This window comes from Ursus americanus, chromosome 23 (assembly GCF_024610735.1).
Source record: "Ursus americanus isolate L20-20 chromosome 23, mUrsAme1.1.p, whole genome shotgun sequence".
NCBI lineage: Eukaryota > Metazoa > Chordata > Mammalia > Carnivora > Ursidae > Ursus > Ursus americanus.
In genome coordinates this window covers 12,783,445-12,806,696 of record NC_142149.1, presented here as the reverse complement: position 1 = coordinate 12,806,696, position 23,252 = coordinate 12,783,445, and the positions used below count along the sequence as shown (strand labels likewise).

The window sequence follows — 23,252 nt, the reverse complement described above, 5'->3', positions numbered from 1 at the left end:
CCTTGGCCCGTTGGCCTCCGTGGGGCTGGGAGGGCCAGCCTCCTCGATCCTGCTGGGCCTCCGGGGTCCCCCCAGGCACTGGTCAATCACGGAGGGCTGCTCGGGCCCTGCGGGTCAAGGGCTGCTGCCGAGCGCGCTGCTCTGTGCAGGACGACCCGGCGGGCACCGTTCTGCGCTGTGGTCGAAAGAATGCGAGAAAACGCAGCGCTGAGCTAGACACGGGGACCGTGCGGGAGGCTGTGGGCCTGCCGTTCCGCCCACGGCGGTTCTGCTGGGCCGAGTGAGGGAGGGCAGAAGCCCAGGAGACGTGTAAAAGCGACCAGCCCAGAGTGAAGTTCCAGGCCAGCCCAGGCGCCAGCCACCGCACTCTCCCTGCTCTTAGGATCCCTCGTGTTTCCCCAGTAATTGTCCCACTGTGGCTCCCACTGGCAGCTGAAAGCCCCTTAACTTCTGGGGGCGCAGGTGAGAGGACGGCGGGCTGGGGGCAGGACCTTAACCCAGGGGACACGAGCGCTTGGGACCCCACTCAGTGGGCTGGGAGCAAGGCCTTGAGGAAAAAGAAGGCAGGACAGGCAAGTGTGGGTGCAGAATGCGCTGGGAGGGGACGGGGCTGGGGGCTGCAGGTGCGGAGGGAGGGAGGGGGCTGTGGGACTAAGCCTTGAGCATGAGGGAGAGCAGCCCCCCAAAGGAGGCGAGGAAGCAAAGGCGACCTTTGCTAAGACTGACCCTCAGCATTTGGAAGTAGGGTTATTGTTGTTACTGGCTTTTACTCTTTTTTTTGAAGACCTATTTATTTTTCAACTTTTTAAAAAAAATTTTAAGTCCGTTAACATACAGTGTATTAGTAGTTTCGGAGGTAGAATTCAGTGACTCATCAGTTGCATATGACACCCAGTGCTCATTGTATCAAGTGCCCTCCTTAATGCCCATCACCCATTACCCCATCCCCCCACCTACCTCCCCTCCAGCAAACCCTCAGTTTGTTCCCTAAAGAGTCTCTTATGGTTTGTCTCCCTTTCTGATTTCATCTTATTTTTCCTTCCCTTCCCCTATGTTCATATGAGTGAATTATATATCTCTCTCTGACTGATTTATTTTGCTCAGCATAACACCCTCTGGTTTCATCCATGTTGTTGCAAATGGCCAGGCTTCATTCTTTTTGATGGCTGAGTAATATTCCATTGCGTGAGCACACGGGTGTGTGTGTGTGTGTGTGTGTGTGTGTGTATGTATACATATATACACACTTTATCCATTCATCTCTTGATGGACATCTGGGTTCTTTCCATATTTTGGCTATTGTGGATATTTATTTTAAAGGGAGAGGGAGGGAGGGAGGGGGAGACAGAGAGAGGAAGTGTGCGAGTGCAGGGGGAGGGGCAGAGGGAGAGGGAAAGAATCTCAAGCAGACTCCCTACTGAGCGCAGAGCCCGATGCGGGGCTCAGTCTCACGACCTGGAGAGCATGACCTGAGCTGAAACCAGGAGTCCGACGCTTAACCAACCGAGCCACCCAGGCGCCCCAGCTTTTAGTCTTTCTTGAGGCTAATACCCTCTAGAGTGTCGTGTTAAGACTCTGGATGTTTTGGAATGTCCCTACCTGTTTCACATTTAAAAATTACCCCCAATTTTTTGCCTATGAATAAAATAAATCCAGGAGGAAGGCTATTGATGCCAAGAGCGGTGGCAGTCCTGAAGCTGGGTGCACAGCGTGGCCAACAGGATGGAAACGTCCTCATCAGTTGTTGTGTGTCCCCTGCCATTTGGGGGTGAAGAACAGAAGCTCCCTGCAGGCAGCCCCCCCGCTAGGCATTCTGCTCCCTTCTCCAGCACATTCCTGGCCCTGTGCCTACCTCCTGGCCCCCAGCAGGCGCTCCGCAAAGGGCTGATACGTGAGCGCGGGAGTGACCTGCTGCTCCTTTATCCCAGTAACTGTTTGGGGTTCAAATCAAAGCACAGCATGAAGTTGAACGGAGAGGCATGCACGGACAGAGAAAGTTCCGGGGTGGAACGCTGGCTGCACGTCTGCTACACGGTAATTGCGATGCGACAAAGGGACCGAGCAAATGAGACCAAGGACGCCGAGGAATGATCATTATATTTATTCGTACACACTTGCTTCCAAACTACAGTTAATGCATCTAACAAAGCATGTCATGCAAACAGAGAGCAGAGGTTACACACACTGAGGAAAGCCGCGCAGTCATTTGCACACCCATCCCGCCTGCGTCACACCAAACGTTACAGGGCAGTTGAATGGCCTCTACCTGGTGTCCAAAGGTGATGATACAGAAGGACAAGCCTCGACCTCCGTCTCTTCACCTTCCTCCTCCGTACGGATTTGGGGTCTTAGACGATGTTTTCCAATGAATGATTTAAACATGACTTGTCCTTCACACACACACTCTCTCTCTCTCTCACACACACTCTTTCTCTCTCTCAGCAAAAGCAACGATTTCAAATGTCTCTGACCATCTATAAAAGATATTCTGAAAGACCCTGACAGAAGGGATAGGAGGTGAATTTTTAGACCATTTAGACTCAAAAGAATAACTGCTTTCACAGATGATTCTGAACAGTCCACTAATCCCCTTAATCCCTTTCTCCCAGGAAGACCAGCCACAAAAAATCTACGGACAATCACAGGAATAAATACGCCTAAAGTTAAGCAGAGGAAACAAAGACACAGTTATTGAATCAGAAAATGCAAAGCCACCTTTTGTCTTATTTTAGAAAAAAAAAAGGTTCTTATAAAGTAGACTTGATAGTTTCTGAAAAGTAGGATTCTGTCTACTCACGTAAGAGAGAATTCGGAGACAGATGCCCTTGGGAGTGTTTGCTGCCATCTCTTCTTTCTCGGGGATATTGAAGTATATCTGAATTGCCCAGTGGACAAAATCCTTACAGGGCACCTCTGAATTTTCACGGAGTGTGAGCCTTGGGGGACCCGTGGGGACTGGAGACCAAGCTGAGAAAGTGCCCTGCCCCCCCAAACCAAAAGGTGGTCACAGAGCCTCACAGAGCAAGGAAAGGGATCCCAGGGACCCCAGGGGAATGCTATCCTAGGGCTGCATCTGGAAGGGGACAATAAAGCTATCTTTCCTATGGTCCAAAAGTTTCCAGACCTTAGACAGTTGTCCCCAGTGTGCATCAAAAACATGGAGGGCATCAGTCTGCCAACACATTCCACCTGAATTTCCAGCCATTCTGATGTGGACTCCATATACCAGTGGCATGGGAAAATCCTGCAGTGGGAGTGCAGGTCAGGGGCGCTCTAGCTGACCCCCGCTGAGTCCTCCTACAGGCTCCATGGGATTGGAATTTTATCAAACTGTCAGTAGTTTTATTTTAAAAACTTATTTTAAAAGAAGAATTGAGTTATTAAAGTTCTCTATAAAAAAGTACAAATAGCCCAGTATTCTGTTATTCTATTGGAATTAACTAATTTCTTCCTTAAGGTTTAAAAAAAAGTCTTTGGAACTTGTGGGCCTTAGTGTAGGGTCATTGTGAGGCTGTTTGATGACTGAGTTTGACCTACACGAGTATCAATGGCCACCTGACCACACAGATCAGAGGCACAGGGGTCCTAGTCATACATGATTTTAACCCTCCCAAAGAGTCCCTGACATTAGAAAATGAACCAGATTGTGGTTGACACCCTTTCTAGATGCCTTCACTCACTATAACTCAGGTGACCTTTCCCAAGTTTCTTCTGCAGCAGAAATACCTAACATTCCCTAGATTTTGTCTCACTGGCCCAAATGGGAAATGATAGACATGTTTACAGTCCGGTATATTTCATAAGATGTAACCCAAGCAACTCAAGGAAGATGTTTTAAAAAATAGTTCGCCACTTGTACCATTAGCATGCGGTCACTAAGAACCACAGCGCCCTTTTCCCTCCCTGGAACGGCCACGGCCTCGCTGCTGCTGTAACTCTGAATGACCATCATCCTTTGGGTCCCCGGGTCAGCGTCTCCTTCCTGATGATGACACGTGTGCTCAGTGGGGGGTCAGGCACGCCCGCCCTCCTGGGCTTGAAGAGGCAGGAAACCGCATGATATGCACACACAAGCAGCAGACGACTTCGTAAGACCAAAGTGAGGAAGTGACTGTCAGCTGCTGTTGCCTTTCCGGGGCATTTAAAAATATCAAGACTCTCACCTTTCCTCCCTCCTCAGCCCTGAGAAAATGAATCCCAGCAAAACACCCAGATTTCTCCCGCTAAGCGCCACCCGGTGGGAACGGCGGTGTTGGTTCGTTTTGCCGCTTCTCCATCCACCCGCGGCCGCCCTCCTTCCCGGCAGGAAGCCACAGAGGACGACGGTGGGCACCTCCCGGCTCCCAGGGCGCGCGGGACGGTTTGGCTCTGCCCGGAGAACTGTGGGCCACCTCCGGGCAGGCAGGGGCAGGGGGCTTCCAGCGGCTGCTGGGGACCCTTTCTGAGGAGGACCAGCCTGTGTTCCTGGCAACACACTTGCTCTCCAGGACCCCCAGGAGGTGGAGAGCAAACGCACCGGCAAGCAGCGCGCAAAGCCACTGGAAACGGTGGCAGCTTCCGTCCTGATACGCCCTCTCCTTCCACGCTCTCTTGCCTTTCTCCTCCTCTAAGCGTCCTTCTGGATACACTCCACCCCTGCATTTCTCTTAAACACCTTCCAGACCTCCGCCTCCATGGCCTCGCCCGTCTCCGAAAATCGGCGGGCGGCTCCCTTGGGTCTGCACACTTGTTCCAGCAAGGACGCGGCTCAGAGAGGCGCTCCACAAGCGGCAGGCTGTGCCAACCGCAGTCTTTCAGCACCTTCCAGCCGGCCAACTCCCATCAGGTTTCCAAAGTGCCCTGAACGCTCTGATTTTCTGCCAAAATGCCTAATACGGCAGCCTGACACATCTCCTAAGACAAGCCAGACCGAGGTTCTGCATTCGCTGGCCCTAGCTCATGGGGATCAAAGAGAAGCCCTTTTGAATTAGTTCTTCCCATTAACCTCTGAGGGCTACACCCGGCCTCACACTCCAGATACTTCCATCGACACCAAGCATCTAGCGTCTTTAGACAAGATGCGGAGAGGGGCTGCCAGCCCACCGGCCTGCGGCCTCAGAGCCAAGTTCTGGGGCTGAGCAGCCCCCACTGTCCAGGGGAAAAAGCACGCGAAACCACGTGAATGACCCTTCAGAGTCACGGGCTGAGGGGTCTGGTGGGGAACCAGACTGCGCGAGATTCTGCCGGGGCCGCAGCTCCACAGGCCCCCGCGATACGGGCAGCGCTGGGGGGCTGAACTTCAAGAGTTCAAGTGTTCTCATCCCAGCTGCCAGCTGCCGTCAAAAGAGGACCCCTCCCCTGCAGTTTTCACACAATGCCCACGACACGGGGTGACGCCACCGAACTGTAGAGATCGCTTCTTTTGTAAGCTGGTCTAACAGTTGGTAATGGTCACTCCCACGGTTTATTCTTTCAGAAATAACTGTCTTGGGCTGCTCAGACCTTTAAAACATCAGCCTTTATCTAGATACGGTACAAAGCCACGTCCCAAACAGGGCACATCACGGTGACACTTCCGCAGGCCCTGAGGTTTACTGTCCTCCCCTCCCCCAAGTTTGTCCTCAAGCCTGCTGTCCCGTAGGCCGAGTGCTGGGCCCTACAGCCAGATTTTCTTTTAAGACTCTGCCACACATTCTGAAAGAATACGAGCCAGCTGAGATGCTGAGTATGTCTCCTGGAGAATTATGAATAATTTGGAAATGTGTTGGCTGTGCGAGGGAAAGCCTGAGACTGTGGCTGGCTCAGAAACAAGCAGGTGGTGTGGGGCTTGGGAATGAACGGTCCGGAAGCCCCCATGTGCTCCTTTCTGAAACTTTCCTCCCTGCCTGGGGCTTGGCTGGGGGTCCGATCTGCTGCTGCTCCATTCTGGGGCAGGGTGACTGGCTCTTTTGTTTCTTAGGCTCATTCTATAAACTGGTCCTTTTTCTGCCCAAATGAATGAGGTGCACCTGGCGAGGAAGGGTCCCCTAAACGTGCACAGACCAGCAGGACTGCAGCTCTGGGTATGCTGGGACCCTTTTTGGGTTCTGACGCCTACAACCCATAAAAGACGGCAGAGGCTCTTTTCTGGGCTAACCACTGCCTACCCCATCTCTTTTCTGGGCTAACCACTGCCTACCCCATCTCTTTCTCCAGTCAAGGGTTCCCAGGACGGACCAGGCCTCTCAATCTCAAAGACCCTTCCGTGGTCATTGTGTTACAGGAATTTCAGGCAAAGAGAGGGTAAAAATGAGGCAGTGCGTAAATGGGAGACACATTCGGGGAACAAGGTGAAATAGAGCAGCCCCGTAAGACCTGACAACTGTTTCCTTGTTGGATGTTCTTTCTGTCGTAGGAGGCTGGCTTCTCCGAGGACCTTGCGTTAGCGCGGTGTCACCACGGAGGCACTCCTCGCAAGGCTGGAAAGGCTGGTTCTAGCAACGGGGGGGAAGAAATCTGCGGCTTCCAAAGAGTCTGCGGGTAGTGCCAGGGGACAGCTGTGCCCAGGGGGGCTGCTGGACTGGACGGTGGTCTCACGAAGTCTGTAGGTGCTGGAGCAACGGGCAAGTCGTTCCGCGGGCAGCAAGGTGGATGGCGTGCTTCCGGGGCGTCCGCACGCACACAGCAGGAAGGGCGTCTTCCTGTCCCTCCCACCCAGAGTCACCAACAGTAACAAGGCTAAAAAGGAAAAACCAAACAAAGTCCAGCCCGGGGGCGGTGACAACATTACACCTACACAAACAGACTAGAGTAGATTGGACTCAAACACTTCCTGAGGTCCCCAAGAGGAAGAGTGGTATAGGAGTGGAAAATGGCGCTGAGGAGTGAGGAGAGTGTGTCGTCTCGGAAATAATCTCTGAAAACAAAAACTTTTGTTTGCAGGTAGAATCAAATGTTTATATATATATTTATATATATATAAGCCTAATTGATCATGTAAAATAGCCATTCATTTAAAATTAGATCTACGATAAAAAATTAATATATCCAATACAGTGCCAATGTGCAGGGTACGTGGGGGGGGGGTGGGGATGGGGGGAGAGGAAGCACGCAGCGAGGAATTAAGCGAAAACTTAATCATAAAAGCAGATTAGAAACAAGAGCCTTCACAAATATAGCACAATTGTGTCTTATAAAATTATTATAATACTCTCTTTATACTTGATACGATTATATCAATAATATAGATTCACTTGTTATTAAGGTTTATTATAAACATGCAAAATTCATTGCATGATGCATTTGCAAAACATATTAAAATCCTTCTAGCAATAAACCATCTTCGAGCGGATGTGCATCCAGGTTTTCCTGATTCTACGCTTCAGGTGTGTCATTCAACGTGAACTGGACATGGGGACCCAACTATTGGTTTTCATCCCTTAGCAGATGTCCAGGGCTGGAGATGGGAGGGAAATCGATCAGTGGAGACTTACGCAATAGTCAACACTCTGTTAAGTTACTGCACACCGTACTCTCATAAACGACACCGCAGCCTAGTAAATAAATAAGTACAAAAGGGGGTGGGGCGTACGCTTCAGCTTCTGAGGAAGTAGGTAGCAAAATATTGCTTGGAGGGTGGGGGTTGGCTAACAACACTCGTGAGTAGTGGCATGATTGCTGATGGCACCCTGGATCACAGAATAATCTCCCAGAGATTAAAATGAACATACATACGCACGGGTTTATCCTCGATCTGAAATGATTTCACATGCTCGTTTAGCAAAGTCCTTAGAAGATTTGGCCTCTTAAAAAGAAATGCAAGTATCAAGACAATGATCAACCAAATAGGGGAGCTGACAGATTTACCCAACGTTCATCCGAGGTTCCCTTGCTCTCTTTTTGAAGACCAGTAATCACTGGACTGTGACTGGGTTAAGACTGTCAACATCTGGTAACGGTGAGCTTGCAAAGGACTCACCGGTGGGGACTTGATTCATCTCGGCCTCTTGAATTCTAGGGACTGTTTCCACTGAGGCAGAGAACAGAAGCAGCAGGTATTTCAAAGCCTCCCCCACCCCCAAGCCTGCCCGGCTCACATTCTGGGCTCCCCGTTCTTCGTTCCAAAGACGTCTCAGGTGGTGAGTCACTGGCCCCGGGACAGGTTCATTTTAACATCTCTGGTTGGGGGATCCCAATGGTGGAAATCGACAGAGGGGCAAGGAAAATATATCAAATCGTACCAAAAACGGGGGAGAGTTTGCTATCTAGGAAGGGTTAACCTACAGCCAGATAATGACTTCTACATAATTAAACTGGACACTGTACATTATACCATCTTCCACTAAGATACTGTTCTTGGTTGTAAGAGAGAGACCCTGAACATTTACTCACATTTGGACTAATAACCCTAAAATTTTCAGGCCCCCCCCAATCTGGAACAAGAAAAAAGGCCATGGCCTTAAAATTTTAGGGTTAAGGATCATTTCCCACTGTTGAGGGGGGGAACTGGGGGCTGGGGAGGCGTTGGTTCTCGGTGCTGAGTTTCATACTGCGCTCTGTAAGATGGGGTGCACAAACTGGGGGTTGACATACGAGAACCCCTCGAAATCAGACTGGTCTATGTTAGCAATGACCAGCTGATCAGGTGGTGTCAAGACAGGCTGCCCTCGCGTGAAGAACTTGTCAAAGTTTTCTGCGCCTTTGCCACACTGCGGAGAAGAGAGAAAAAGAAGGAAAGGTCAGTAATTATTGCAAAGCACAGGGGGCAGCTCCCTGAGAGGCCTCTGCAGGGAAGAGCGTGGCCCGGGGGAATTGGGACTGGAAGAGGCAGGAAGAATTCTGGAGAATCTGCACACCTCCTGGATTCCAAAGCCAGTCACAGTAAACAGTAACACAAAGTCACTCGGTTGTAAACCTTCAGTTACTCTTGGAACTGAGCCCCTCTGTAGAAAGGCACTGCTGATAGTAAGGCAGCAGCAAGGACACGGCCTGTTTTATTTCACTTCCACTTCATAGAGCAAGCAGGCTATGAGCATGATGCCACACGCACAGGGCCACCAGTCACGGTCCGTGTTGAAAGGCCAGGATGTTGGGTGGGAATGCAGACAGCGACCTCTGAACCGAGAGGTTGAGATTTCTGTCCCATATGTGGTTCTTTGCAACCATAATTGTAATAAAGTAAAAGGCGTGTTGTTCTTGCAACTGGAAAGTTCTAAAAACCTCCGTCCCTACTCTTCCTTTGGGTACCAATATTGAGGTAGGGGTGGTGGCAAGGTTGGGACATTCACCCTGGGGCCCAGCTGGGCTTCAGCATATCTAGATCTGGTCAACTGGCAGGTCGATATGGAGCTCCCTCACAGGTGGCCTCAGGCTGGAGGGGTTTTGCTCTGGTGCCCTTAGCAGGGAGCGCAAAGTCTCCTGTCTGTCTTGGATATTCTTCTCCACCGGGGCACCCAACACAGGGCTGCAGGCATAGCTGCCCTGTTAGAGGCTCTGAGAAACAGGGCAGCATGCACAGCACTGGTTGGGAGCCCGACCCCAAATCAGGGGAAGGGGTGTGTTCACTTTCTCAGCTGCTCAGGAGGGCTGGGGCATGTTGAAGTCCCCAGGACCCCAGATAACTCTGAGACAGGGGATGTTGAGGTTGCGCTGGTGATACAAGTCATGATATTCTACATGCTGCAGACGATCACCCTTCCACCTGCTGGTACTGGTTCCACCTGCTGGTACCAGTTCCACCTGCTGGTACTGCAGGGCGACATGAACCAATTCCGAGTTAGCACAACTTTATATAACCAGGCATCCCTGGATCTTTAACAGAGGATAGCTTTAGGTAAACTGTGAAGAGGGGCCGGGGGGGGAGGTCCACCCCACTCCCTGGAGTGTAGAGGGGGCAGAAGAGCCACGCCCCCTCCCGTGGCTGCTATGAAGGTTAAGGGTGCAGTGTTTTGCACAGACCCCAGCATGCGGTGAGAGCACAAGGGTTGCTGTTATTTTTGTAAGGCCAGTTTAGTCTCGCAGACCGTATTCCCACTTCCTCTTTTACATCTTTCCCATCTTCTAGAAGGTTTCCTTGAGAATCTAGCTTCATTAGGGTTTTTCCACCCTGCTTCTAAGGCACGTCATGAGTTCAAAAGTAAGGTCTTTCATACCTGACAGCTTCCCCTTCTGGGGGTGTTTTTATTTTGATGAGTGACCACCCACTTCTAACAGGGGAAGAGTCCACACCAGGGACTGCTGTGTGGGTGTGTGGCATGGGTGTGGAGGGAGGCAGCGGATTGTACGGGGCCCTGGCAGCCTCTCTATGGAGGCCATACTGTTGGGCCTGCTTGTCACGCAGGCCCTACCTCCCGCATGTGAGATGGTGTGGTTGTATTTGAGGAGGACGTCCTTTGGGAACTCAATAATCAACGCCCAGGGCCTGGAAGATTTCAAGTGCACTTCGAATGCACTGTAGGTGCTCCCAGAGGCTGGGACGTGTGCTCCCTTAAAAAGAGATCATTTGCATTTCCTTTGCTATTCACTAACCCTGCAAAGATGAACAGGAAGGAACTTTTGGGAAAAGTAAAAGGTGAAGTCTCTAAAAGGAACAGGAAGGCGAGCCAAGGTAAAACGTGTCTCCCACCATCGAACCCTAGATTTGTCGATCTGTTCTGTGAAAAGACGGCACGGGTCTGATCTTTCCTTTGGGTACCATCCTTAGGGCATTCACGGATCTTCTTCTAATGGGAAGTGCCAAAAGCCATGGCTTAACTGCCAAATAAATCAACAAAAAACTAGAAGAGTCCCTGAGATCTAAAAAGGGGACCACGTATACATCAGCACCGAGAAACCTGGGGATGGGGACAGATGCTCAAGGACGTGAAATGCTAACACTGCTGTCGCAGGGAGGGTTACTCCTAAGGGCTGCCACGTCTGTGGTGTGGTAACACATGGCACAGAAGCCCTCGCTACTTCGGGCCTTGTGCTGTGTGGGCTGCCGGCCCGGAGCTCAGGGGCTCGCAGAGACCAGGCCAGTCCAAGCCCTGCTCAGTGATCACACTGCACAAGAGGAGGGCTGCTGGTCGCAGAACTGCTCACCACCAGAAACCTCTTCCTTTTCCGTTCCACTCTAACTTGCTCTGGAATGTTCCCTGATCCTGAGAGAGAAATCACCTTCTAGCAAAGGAAAGATTTTCTTAAACCTAGTCACTGAGGTGAAGGGACAGGCTGAAGGCAAAGAAAAAACATTCGGCTTCTGTGAGTGGATCTCAGCAAGCTCTGGGCGGGAAAGCCCAGGACACACTGGAGGCTGCATCTGAGGGTCGGATGAGATCCAAGACTCAGAAGGACCTCTTGTTCCAAGGGAGCTCCCACCAGATAGATGCCGCTTCCCTCCCTCAAAGAGCAGGGGGGGACTTTTATCACAGGTTTGGTACTATGAGAAATAGTACTTATTTTTCCACCATGGAGGATCTCTTAATGCTTTAAAAAATGAGCTCTCCACAACTCAGTGAAATTAGCCCAGATATAGACAATCTCCTTTAAGTCAAACCAGAGAAGATCTTGACCTACTCATTTTTCAAGATGTTTATGTAGAAAACTGTGACTATCCTCCTATCATCACCACCACCAATGACCAAAAAGGATAATGAAAATCAGTGCTCTTTGGATCTTTGGGGAAAAGATAAAGCCTTCAACAAGCTGTTATATTTTACACTTAGAAAAGATTCTTCCTGCTGCCTGTGGGCCAACCTTACTCATAACCATTGTCTTGTGGGCAGTGGGGCTCGGACGCCCTCTTAGTTGTGTGAGGGAGCAAGAAGAGGCTGAAGGGTTCAGGGGGCACCGGGTGGTACATGTGAATGACTGAGTGAGCGATAGTGGGGGTGAAGAATGAGGCCAGCCAGACTACAGACATCCTCTCAACCTTCCTCAGGGATGATGCAAGGTTATTACCATGGCCACTGGAAGGGCAGCCTCCACTGCAACGTGTGACAACAGGCAGGTCTGCGTTGGCCATGACCTCAGAGCTCGAGGCCACCTGACAGTGCACAGCAGCTGCAGGCAACATTTGCTGCTTGAGAGCAAAACCCCTTGTCAGGGTGTGCACTGTCTTCACCTCCAAAGGCCACCCACACCTGTCACCAACGGAGACTTCTGCCATCGGGGATGCGAAGCACAACACAACTGGTGTGGGACAAAGACGGAGGAGAGGAGGGCAGCAGGGGGGAGCCCACACCCGGCTGGGCCAGTGTGTGAGCCCAGACAGTTCCTCTCGTACTCCCTGAGAGCGGAGACTGTGTTTGACATCCTAGGGAAAATAGGAGGTCCGGTGAGGAGAAGGACCCACCAGAAGTCAAAAGCCCAGGGTAAGGCTTTGGGAAACTCACCACACCTCTTTGTAAAGATAAAATGGGGATGTGAACATCCACCTTCCGTGGCTATTGTGGGGATCAAAGGACCAAGAGTGTGTGCAGTCCCTTCTAATCAGGCATGATACGACCTAAGGCACAGCTTGCACCCAGCATGTAAAAGCCAAGTGATTAATATATGAGGGATGAACGAACACTATTAATAATCTACCTGACTTCCTTAGCCCTGGATTTGGGACATACATCCTTTGTTGTTTTGACATTCCTACCTATTTGGTAAACTCATCAATTAATAAAGTGAACCCAAGGGAAATCAGGCATGGTAAAGATGAGACAAAGCATAGGAAGAGGCAGACTCCAGGTGGACTTTGGGATCACAGCGCTGCCCATCCAGGGCCCTGGGCAGCACACAGTCCACTCACCACCCTGTGCACCCTGTCTAAGGGCCGTGGGGAGAGACAGCCTGCCCCGCGCAAGTCGGCTTCTCACGAGTCTTACCTGGGAGAGGCAACCGAGAATGCACAATACATGTGTTGGTCTCAATCCTGGCCTTTACCTTGGTGTCTCAGTCATGTAGAATATAACCCCACGGTCACTGGTATGGGAATTAGGGTGAGTATGAGTAGCTTGAAAACACTGCCATTACAAAGCAAACCAAACCAAACCCAGAGGAGCAGGCAGAGCGCGGAACCAAGCGAGAGTAAAGGCGTGTTGCAAGAGGAAGGAGAAAGGAAACTTATAGAGGTGGAGAATGTCTCTGGCTTTGCCAGATGTAGCAGGACCCGTTTCATCTTAGGAGACCCCCGTATTTCAAGTCCCACTGTGCGGTGGTCCTCGTGCAGCGTTAGTAGGAACCCTGCTGACGTCCGTGCATGGCTTTCTGACACACAGTTGTGCACGGACTTCATTTCATTAAATAACCAGCAGCAGAAATGAATGGGAATATTCTGCTTTGAGCCTCCTGGGAGGTCATGTCCACACCATGGAACCATCCAGTGAGGGGCCAGAGGCCCCGGGCAGCAGCCCTTTATAAGATCAGCATGCTCAGGAAACGGTCTTCCGTGCATGACCCAACACAAGCAGGAGCACACGCTTAGGGTTAAAAAGTGGGGTTAGTTTGCTCATTTAGTCACTCAAGGATCTGGAAATGTGCTCACCGAAGGCCTGGATGCCCACTGCAGCCAGTGCATTTTGGTACAGAAAGTCTGGAGAATAAGAATGGACAGAGGAGAGTATTTGGAAAAGAGTCAGTGCCTGTCCTGGAAACTCGAGAATCAGAATGGCCTGTGTAAAGGGTGCCACAGACCCACATGTGCTCATGTGAAAACATCTCCCGGATATATTGCCAGGTGAAAGGTACAAGGTGAACAATGGAACGCGTGGTACCACCTCGCTGTGTGTATGATCACACGCGCTCACAGCTTTCCAGAAGCTTACAGAAGACAGTGAATAGCAGGACCAGTAGTTGGGGTGGGGGAGACAGCGTCTTGTCATTTTGTATCCATCTTTACATGCTTACCTATTTCACCACACAGAGCTAGTGTTTTAGCAATGATTTTTTAAAGAGGGATTAGGACCTCCTTCACCTCCTGCCAACACGACCTGTGGTGAGAGACTGGAGACAGGTTTTCGTTTCTTAGACCAAATTAAACAGTCCTTTATCTGTTGCCTCAGAGCAAATGTCAGGAACCTGTGTGTCATCCTCATGCCGGGGCCACGCTAAATCTTCTCTAGATCATTCCGATTTTAGTATATGTGCTGCCAAAGCGAGCACGAGAGCACATCTCCGAAAGGGCCAATGCTGGTCCAGAGCGAGTCGGTTCTGTTGATGGGTTTGTTGATAGACTCGGCTCTAAGCCACATATTAAACGAGTGGATTCTTGTGGGTGTCAGAGCCACATGTCTATGCGAGAACGGTCCTGGCCTATCCTGGGCCATATTCTAAGGAATAAAAACATGCACTCCATTGGATCTGTCTTGATACCGATGGCCAGCTTTGGAGGACTCAAGGCTCCTTTTCCAAAACAAGTTGTTGTGACGACCATCGGTGTGGGAGACCTTTACTTCAGACAACAGGAGCCTGTCAGTTCACACGCCTTAAGCCACACGGGCTGTGCGCGTACCGTCCCTCACCACTGACGCTCCCTGAGGCTTGCGACCGAGGTACTTATTTATCTTGATTATTATCTTAAATATCTCATGTCTTCCCATTTCTCCTTCAAGCAGAAGAGCATCTGGGGAGCCGGGGTGGCTCTGTCGGTGAAGCATCTGCCTTTGGCTCAGCTCATGATCCCAGGGTCCTGGGATTGAGCCCCGTGTCAGGCTCCTTCATCAGTGGAGAGCCTGCTTCTCCCTCTCCCTCTGCCTCTCACCCCTGCTTGTGTTCTCTCTCTTTCACTCTCTCTCAAATAATTTTATTTTTTTTAAAGAAGAGCATTGGGGCACCTGGGTGTCTCGGTTGGTTGAGTGTCTGCCTTCAGCTCAGGGATCCTGGGATCGAGCCCTGAGTTGGGCTCCTGCTTAGCGGGGAAGTCTGCCTCTCCCTCTCCATCTGCCTCTCCACCTGCTCACGCTCTCTCTCAAGCTCTCTCTTGCAAATAAATAAAATCTTTAAAAAAATGTTAAAAAAAAAAAAGATGAGCATTTGGGAGAGTAGTTATCAAAGAATAGGCAGACTCTATGCCTCTCATCAACCAAGTAGAAGCTGGCATAGGCTAGTTTAAAGGCTTAAATCACAGCCGAGGACACCGTGAGGTGGCAGACTCTGGTCTCCAAAGGCTGGTTAGTGTTCATATGTTGGTGGAACTCCCTGAGGCTTCAGAATCCCTCACTTTTATGTGGCATCTCAGTTCCTGGCACTACTGAACGGCCGAGAGAATGAACCTACCCGCTACCCAAGAGGACGATTACATGCAGCCCAAGGCTGCCTACGGCACCAAGCACTCAGACCGGTGCTCCGGCACCCTCCTTCTACCTGGATGGCCGCTGCTCTGTGGAATTACCTTAGCACAGGGATTCTTAAAAAGAGCAGTACCACGAGATGTCCTTGGTTAGAGCCAAGACACATGCAACAGGTGGGTGTAAAGAGGCATCACGTTTGCAACTTACTCTGGAATGGTTAAAAACAAAAACAAAAACAAAAACAACAAAAACCCCGCCTATGTGTGTGTCTGCACACAGGTGCACTCGGAGATGCAGAGGAAGAATGATAAAGCAAATGGGCTAAAATGCTAACATTTAGGGAATCTGGGTGAAGCGAATGTAGCAATTCTTCCGGCCATTTTTGCAACTCTTCTGCAATACTGAAATTAGATGTTATCTCAAAATTGAATTTTTTCAAAAATTAAAAAGGCACGGTGCACTGACTTTGATAATTAAAGCAGCATCAAACTTTCTAGACAAGCTAACGACACTGTGAACACCTTGCTTTACTGCACTCCCCAGACCTTGTGTGTCTGATAAATTGGAAGTCTGTGGCAACCTGGCATCAAGCAAGTCTACCGGCACCATTTTTTCCAACTGCGTTTGCTCACTTCCTGTCTCTACACCACATTTTGGTAATTCTCACAATGCTTCAAACATCTTCATTATTATTATACTTGTTAGGGTGATAGAACTCGCTAAAAGCTCAGGTGACACTTAGCATTTTTCAGCAACAAAGTATTTTTAAATGAAGCTACGTGCATTGCTTTTTTAAAGACAGAATGCTAGCATACGCTTACTAGACTACAGGATAGTGTAAACATAACTTTTAGATGTACCGGGAAACCCCCAAATTCACTGCCTCGCGTTACTGCGGCAAGCACTTCGTCGTGGCCGTCTGGAACCAGACCCGCAGCCTCCCCGAGATACGCCTGCGAAGGATTTCAGGGTGACTGGGAAAATGGACTTGACCGTGCAATCTCACCGCCGTGGTACCTACCCTTGTACCCACTGTTCCTGTTCTCTGGCTCTTGCCTCAAGGATGACAGCGTCCTGATGAAAGTTATTTTTTCCCCCTCTCTCTTTTTGATAAAATAAGGACAATAATTTCCCCAGAAAGCCTCCTCGTGACAGACAAGCCTGTTTCCAAAGTGCTCTGCTCGTCTATCAGGTCTGGAATATATTTCACGGTGTTAGCTTTATAGATTAATCTTTCTCTCTCTCTAATAACCACTTAAGTATCGTGAAGGTTTTTGGCTCGCCTGTGAACTAGCTATTCTTATTCTGCTCCTTGGTGCCAACGGACAGAATTCAAAAAAAGAAAAAAAAATCAATTAACTTTCCACTTCTGATATTTGTATAAACTGCTATTTATCATGGGCAGGATGAATGGGAACTTGAAGGCTGTTTTTGGGCATTTTATGCACATGAATAATAAATCTGGGTAAAAGCCTGCAAAATTCAAAGCGACGCTGGATCAGAGTCTTGGGCTCATGTGTGCCTCGAAGGGGATACTCAGCCTTTGATTTTTCAAGCAAAGCAGAGAGAATGAGCTCTCCTTCCCTCCACGGGTTCTCACGATGCGGGGTCAAGTGGGCTTGGCTGAGCCTCCTTTTCCAGAGAAACCTCCCTGGGTACCTGATGCTGGGGGGGGGCAGCCAGGCCCCTCATGTTTCTCCCTCAGCCGCTGAACAGTAACCTTTTCAGGAGTCACGTCGTCTTTAAACTTAAAAGAAGAAAAAAAAGGTACTCTCTTACATGGAATCTTCTTTGAGGACTCAGGCTTGTTCAGAACATCAGCCAAATACTGAGCTGGTGGTACTTGGTCTGTGGATCAGAGGCTCTTCCATGGTTGTGCTTTCTTTGAGAAAAAGGAAACCAGCTTGCTGTGTGCTTCCTTTTCCATCCAGGAGGAGAGAGTTATGAGAGAGAGAGAGCGCGCTCATCTCCAGGAGAGCACAACACAGCTGTTTCTGTTTTTGCTTTTGTTTTACATCATCCACCAGTACATACGTGACTGCCCCACCTTCTAGAAAATCGGTCTTCACCTTCACGATGGCACACGGCGGCCTTCTGGGGACGGCTCTGCCAGGACCCGACTCTCCTGCCACGGGCCGCCCGGGGGCAGGCTCTCGCCCCCCGCAGGCTCTTCCTGGCGCTGCCCCTTCTGTGCTGGGGATGTGTACCCTGAGCCTCCAGACTCGCCACGGTCAGGGGACACGGCCGCAGTCCCACACACCTGACGCCGGCCACTCTCCTCTCTCCGCTTTCCTTTGTGAGCGACTTCAAACCGAATCCAGCCACGGCTGCACCGCAGGTCCTGACCTTACCGTGGCCGCAAGGTAGGAGTTCTGTGTGGAGCCTCCTGATGGATTCGTGCATCACAATATGTCTTTGGTGGTGGAATTTCACATATTCTGTGGCCCTCTGGTCTAGCTTCCGTGATGTCATTTTGGTAGGCAGGAAAAAAAAAAAAAGGGACACTATGGGAACGCTGGCTCCTCTGGATAAGCTCTGGGCCTAACCCCTACTCTCTCAAGGAAGCTCACGATTTTGGAGTCATCTTTCCTGGGGCTTCAAAAGAAAATTAAAAAATAAAGCCAGGATGAGACTCCAGAGCTGACGAGCACAAATGTGATCTCTAGAAGCACCCTGCAGATACCTGGGGGTGCCTGGGGCCTTACGGCCGGCACTCGCAATGACCAAAGGCTTGATCTCGTGGGAGCCAGGAGGGAATGGTCCTTTAACCTGCTGAATCTCAGGGACATGGATTCACGACACCTGCTGACAGAGCATTGAGCCAACTTCACCAAGCAGACCAGCTCCACCAGCCGGGGCTCTCGACTCGGCTCAGAGGGGAGATGCTCCCCGGGAGGGCATCAGCGCATTTCCCTGTTTTCTCCACGGTGACGGCGAGGACGTATGGCTCCGTCTCCCTTTGAATGACAAACCGCCCCTTGGAGAATCCTCAGCTCTAGATTTTGTCTGTCTACTCTTCGGGCTTTTTCATTAGCTCTGGATCACGGAATTGTTTCACCGACAAAGCAGGGAAGCATCACAGAAGCTCTCGAACACGCCGGTAGCTCTCCCCGGTGGCTGTGCGGACACCGGCGTATTGCATGTGGCCACGGTGCCATCCGGACCTGGCCTCTGCTTTGCGCTGCTGGGAACATCCTCTCCCGCCACCCAGACTGTCCTTGGCGTGTGGTGTCTCCACTCCAGTGTGGCACCTGGGGAACAGAATGTCATCCCAGAGGCGGCGGAGATGCCCCCTTCAGCCGGGATTAGGGGCCAAACTCTGCTGCTGGGCAGGTGACATGTTGTAGGGGACCTGGAAGACACCGAACTCTCCCGGGAGCCAGAACTTTCTGGTCGACCTCTTTGCCCTTGATGTTCTTCGGCCCTGGGGCAGAAAGTCTGCCGCTTCCTCCGGTGGCTGCTTGCTCCTGACCCCGGCACCAGCTTGTGTCCCCTGCTGTCCCCTCCACTGCCCGTGTGCACGTTTGCCCGATACGGGCTCGGGCCTGGGAAGGCTCCCTGTGAGCAGGGATGTCCCTGTCCCAAGCAGGCCTTTTACACGCTGTAGGGCCTCAGTCCACGGTAGTGTTCAGTTAAAAGACCACCAGCAGCACTCCAGGAATAAACACACACACACACTGCTCGTGGCTCAACTGCCCACCGTGGTTAGGGCTCTGTTTCCGGTGATTTCCGCGGCCCCACAGGGAACAGTGCAGTCAGACGCCAGGCTCCTGGACCCGAGTCACCCTCTTGTTCCCCTACCTCTGAATTTAGGGTCCCGGTGTCCAGAGAAAGTGGGAGACCACGCAAATAGACAGTTTTTTCTGAGGATGAGGTGGGGATAAATAGAAGATGTGTCTTATGGTTGACTTTGCTCCATCTCGCCCCTTTCTGAAAAGTGACTGACAAGTCACCGGACTTTGCTTCACACCTAAAGTGGGGTCAGCGTGTGATCTCTGCTGTTCCTGTATAGAAACTGAGCTGTAAAAGAGGCTGCTGTTTGCCTTTCATGTTTTAAGAAGGCTCAATAGGAAAGGTGAAGAAGAAAATCCCTAGCAGAATGTTCCGAGACCGTCTGCAGTGTTCATTGCTGCCTTCACGCCCCCATCCCCGTCCAAACCAGGCTTTGTACACGGAGAGGAAGGATCCTATGAAAACCCCCTGAGATCTGTGTCTGGGACTGGCGAAGAGAAGGGGGGGTGCAGACATACAAGGTCCTGCTGGACATGATGACTCAGGAGGAGTCAGCTGACCTGATTCATTTTAGTTCTTCAGTTGGTGCTAAGAATATCTTGGAAAAGGAGAAGCGGGCTCCCCAGCAGCAGTTTTATTCTTGGAGTAGAGGAGACACAGCGTATTTGAGGAGGCGGCTGCTGCTCTAAGAGGAAAGCTTGTGCCGACTAGTCAGTCACTCAGCCACCCCAGCAGGCACCCCTCTGCCTGCTCAGAAGCACCTGCTGGGGGAGACAGGGGTGGATGCTTCTCCAACAGACTGTGGGCCAGAGCTGCTCTCGCTGTAGCCTCGGGGCCAGGGGCAGCACGGGGACTACCGAGAGACGGCAGCCGAGCTGGACGGCATGGTCCACTGGCCCCCAGAGATGGGATCCGGGGGAAAGCAGACTCCCCGGGAGGCACTGTGAAGTGGCAGGTGGCGTGAGGGAGGAGCCCGATGTCTTAAGGACTCCTGAGTTTACCTCTAGAGATAGAAACGTTAAGAAAGGCCAACACTGGTTGCCACCAACAGTCAGAAGATGGGCAGACAGCAGTCACTGCGATAGAGCGATGGTGTCGTGGGGTAAGGACACAGATCGCAGAGCCAGAACACCACCTACCAGCTGTGTGTCTTTGGACAAGTTACTCAGCCTCTCTGTGCCTTAGTTTACCCACTGTGCAGGGCTGTTGAGAGGGTTAAAGGAGCTAATTTGTAAAGAACAGGCCTGGCACATAGTGTTTGTGAAATAAACGGGAAAAATGGGGGTCACGAGGGAGGAGTCTTAATGAAGGTGGCCAAACCAGAATGGGGTTGACACGCACTCCTCGCAGAAGGGGCGTGGCCAACACGGGAAGCGCAGCCGGGGTGTGCAGAAGAGCTGGTTGAGACCGAGCTATGTTTCAGGAGCAAAGCAAACGCCGGAGAGCCGGACCCAGACAAGACGTCCCATCAAGGACCCAGAGCAGGGATCACAGTCCTGCCGGGCACTTGAGTCCACAAAGCCTGATCCCCAAAGCCGATGTGCCCTGGCTCTCTCTCAGTTTTGGTAGGCACTCTGCAGCCCCCCAACTGGTTGGCACAGGCCCCCATCCCTGCCTGGTCTGTGCTGACTCTGAAAGTCAGAAGGAATCCCAGGGGCTCAGACCACAGACTGAAGGCAAGGCAGGTACCTGGCCACGTTCTTCTACCCTGCAGAGGCGGAGGTCATCGGCCTCCTCTCCCCAGAGAACGGACGGGTGGGACCCCTCTAGGATTCAAGAACACAGGGCTCAGGAACAGGCCACGTCCCCTACTCACCACTTTGGGCTTGAAGGGCGGTTGGATCTCCCTGTTCTCGAGTTTCTCCCAGTCGATCCTCCGGAAGAAGGCATGTTCCCGCACGTCCCTCTCCCCCTCCGGCCCGCAACCCAGCCGCTTGCCTGGGTGTTTGGTCATCAGCTAGAAAGCAGCAGAAAGAGGGTGCGATGGGTGATGTGGTGACTAGAGGTGAAGACACCGTACTGCGTGACTGAAATGTGCTGAGAGAGTAGAACTTAAGTATTCTCCACCCAAAAGACAAAAAGGTAACTATGGGAGGGGATGGACATGACTTCTTGATTGTGGGAATCTTTCACGGCGTATATGCGTGTCAAGCCATCACGCGGCACATTTTCAACACACTGCAGTTTTATTTGTCAATTATACCTCAATAAAGGTTTTTGAAAAAGAGAGGAAACAGGGCCCTCCCTCCCCTGCCACACAACTAAAATTAGAAGAAAAAGAGAATGCCGGCCGGTAGTGCCTTCCCTTTGTCAGCTCTGCTACGAGCCCTGACTGCGTGGACGCCTGGGAGCACCCCAAGAAATCAGTAGCTTGCACAGAGTGACCCCAACTCACAAATACAGTGTTGACAGTATGGGTCTTTCCATAGTGATTTTTATGATTAAGGACACAGGGGAGCAACCTGGCCCCAGAATCAAACATAAGAATTTAATCAGGTGTCTTTATACACTGTGTTCAAGCCGCCATTCTGTAGGTCTATAAAAAATGTGTATGTGAAAATGTAGGCAATCACTAAAAACCGTGCGTGCGGAAAATATCCCCTATGATGCTAATAACAAGCGTCGTACGCCTATTTATTGCCCGGACCAAACATATTAATCAAAGACTCATGGTTGGAAAAATAAATGCCGTGACCGGCAGGTAGTAATTCCCATGTGTCCACGGCGGGAGACAGAGGCGAACACGGATTATACGCTTTGAGGGCAGGGCCCGCTCTCCGTATTTGTATATGTAAACAGTGCCTTGCCCTGGGAAGACACCTGATCAGCGCGTCCCACACAATCAAACTTGCCAGAAAATGTTAGGAGTGTGTTACACTCCATCCCAGCAGGTCTGACGATAATTTTGTGGCCTAAAGCTTTACTATTAAAAACGAATCAGGTCAGGACCTGGTAATTTTTATTCCTCGGCATCTCCTCCACAGAAATGAGCTCCTAGGTTCCCCAAAACGCAAAGCCTGGAAGTTTTCAGGGCAGTTCTATTTGTGACAGCCCCAAAACGAAGAGGAAACCACCCAAAGGCCACCAGCAGTAGCACGAGTAAGTAAACTCCGCCACGTGGGCGTGCGGAAGACGGAAGGGTGCGCACATGGGAGCACGGAGAAACACCACGATCACCGTGTTGGGTAAGAGGCCAGGCCCCGGGAGCATCCGCCGCAAGACTGCATTTGTGCGAAGTGCAAAACAGACAAGGCTAGTCCCCGCGGGAACGAGCTGGGACGCTGCTTATCCTGGGCGGTGGGGAGTCTCTGTGGGACAGGAAGGGAGGGGGCTTCTAGGGTGCCGGAAACCTTCTCTTTCACAACCTGGGTGCAATTGCGTGCGTGTATTTGTTTTGTGAAAATTCACTCATCTACACACTGGCGACTCGTGCCCGTTTCTGCACACATGTTCCATCTCAAAAGAAGAGGATCGAATGAAGAATGACCCAAGACACACCAAGCCAGGCAAGGGAAGAGAACGAACATTTTCCGACGGCCCGTGATTGTTTCTGGTAACTCATGGCACAAGGTGCATGAGAAACTAAAGTACAGTGCGCATTAGCTGCCTGGGCCAGAGTTCCAGGCAGTCTGGGGGTCAGAACCCGTTCTCCAGGCCGCCATGTTTCCCACAACACCCCGCACGTCACCAAGCTGTAGCCCCTGATGGCTGGAAGCGGTGGCGTGGGTGTGCGGGCTCTCCGCCACCTCTCTCAGAAGCGTGGGGAAGACACTTCCCCTGTCGGCCCTCTCGGTCGGTGATCATAAAAGGAATGCTGGTCTACTTACTCCCTTGCAGATGGAAACGGCCTCCTTGGACAAGGACTTGGGATAAGAAACGTTATGCTCCATTATGGACTGAAACAGCTCGTCTTCATCTTCGCCATCAAAGGGAGGCTGTTCCAGAAAACAGAGACATGGGAAAACAGTCAGGGTGGTTCATTAACGTGGCGCCTGGAGATCCGTTTCAGCACTAAGACGCGCACCGGGTTTCTGGGCTGCACAGTTAGCTTAGTGAAGTTGCTGGTTTATCTGATTATCTTTCATTAGGTTGGTGGTTGTGTGTTTTTCACTTTTTCCTCTGTCTCTTTAATTATCCTGCCCTGGGCAACTCAAAACAATCTTTAGGGAAAATGTTTTTGAGTAATGCTTTTAATGCTTTGCAAATAAATTACAATTAATCCATTAATCTTGTAATTATGTGTTAAAGAATTAAATTATGATCAAGTTAGGTTACAGATGGCTCTGCGTGCAGGGGTGGGGGCAGGTG

General features: G+C 51.0%; 1 protein-coding gene and 1 non-coding gene across 3 annotated transcripts in view; both read right to left on the bottom strand.

Moving 5' to 3' along the window:
* Positions 1-2,085: 2,085 nt before the first annotated feature.
* The window catches only part of PRKCA (protein kinase C alpha), a 385,206-nt gene continuing 364,039 nt past the window's right edge, over positions 2,086-23,252 (bottom strand). Inside the window, exons 15-18 of one of the 2 annotated variants that reach the window (XM_045814536.2) lie at positions 22,772-22,879; positions 20,761-20,901; positions 13,469-13,516; positions 2,086-8,666 (exon numbers count right to left, since the gene is read on the bottom strand). In XM_045814536.2, coding sequence (XP_045670492.1) covers positions 8,502-8,666; positions 13,469-13,516; positions 20,761-20,901; positions 22,772-22,879 — 462 coding nt within the window. In that variant the 3' untranslated portion in view covers positions 2,086-8,501. The remainder of the gene's footprint in view (positions 8,667-13,468; positions 13,517-20,760; positions 20,902-22,771; positions 22,880-23,252) is intronic. The other variant, XM_045814537.2, reaches the window with a different exon arrangement.
* LOC123803265 (U6 spliceosomal RNA) lies at positions 13,978-14,085 on the bottom strand. The gene has a single exon (XR_006782801.1). It is a non-coding gene; the product is annotated as a U6 spliceosomal RNA (small nuclear RNA).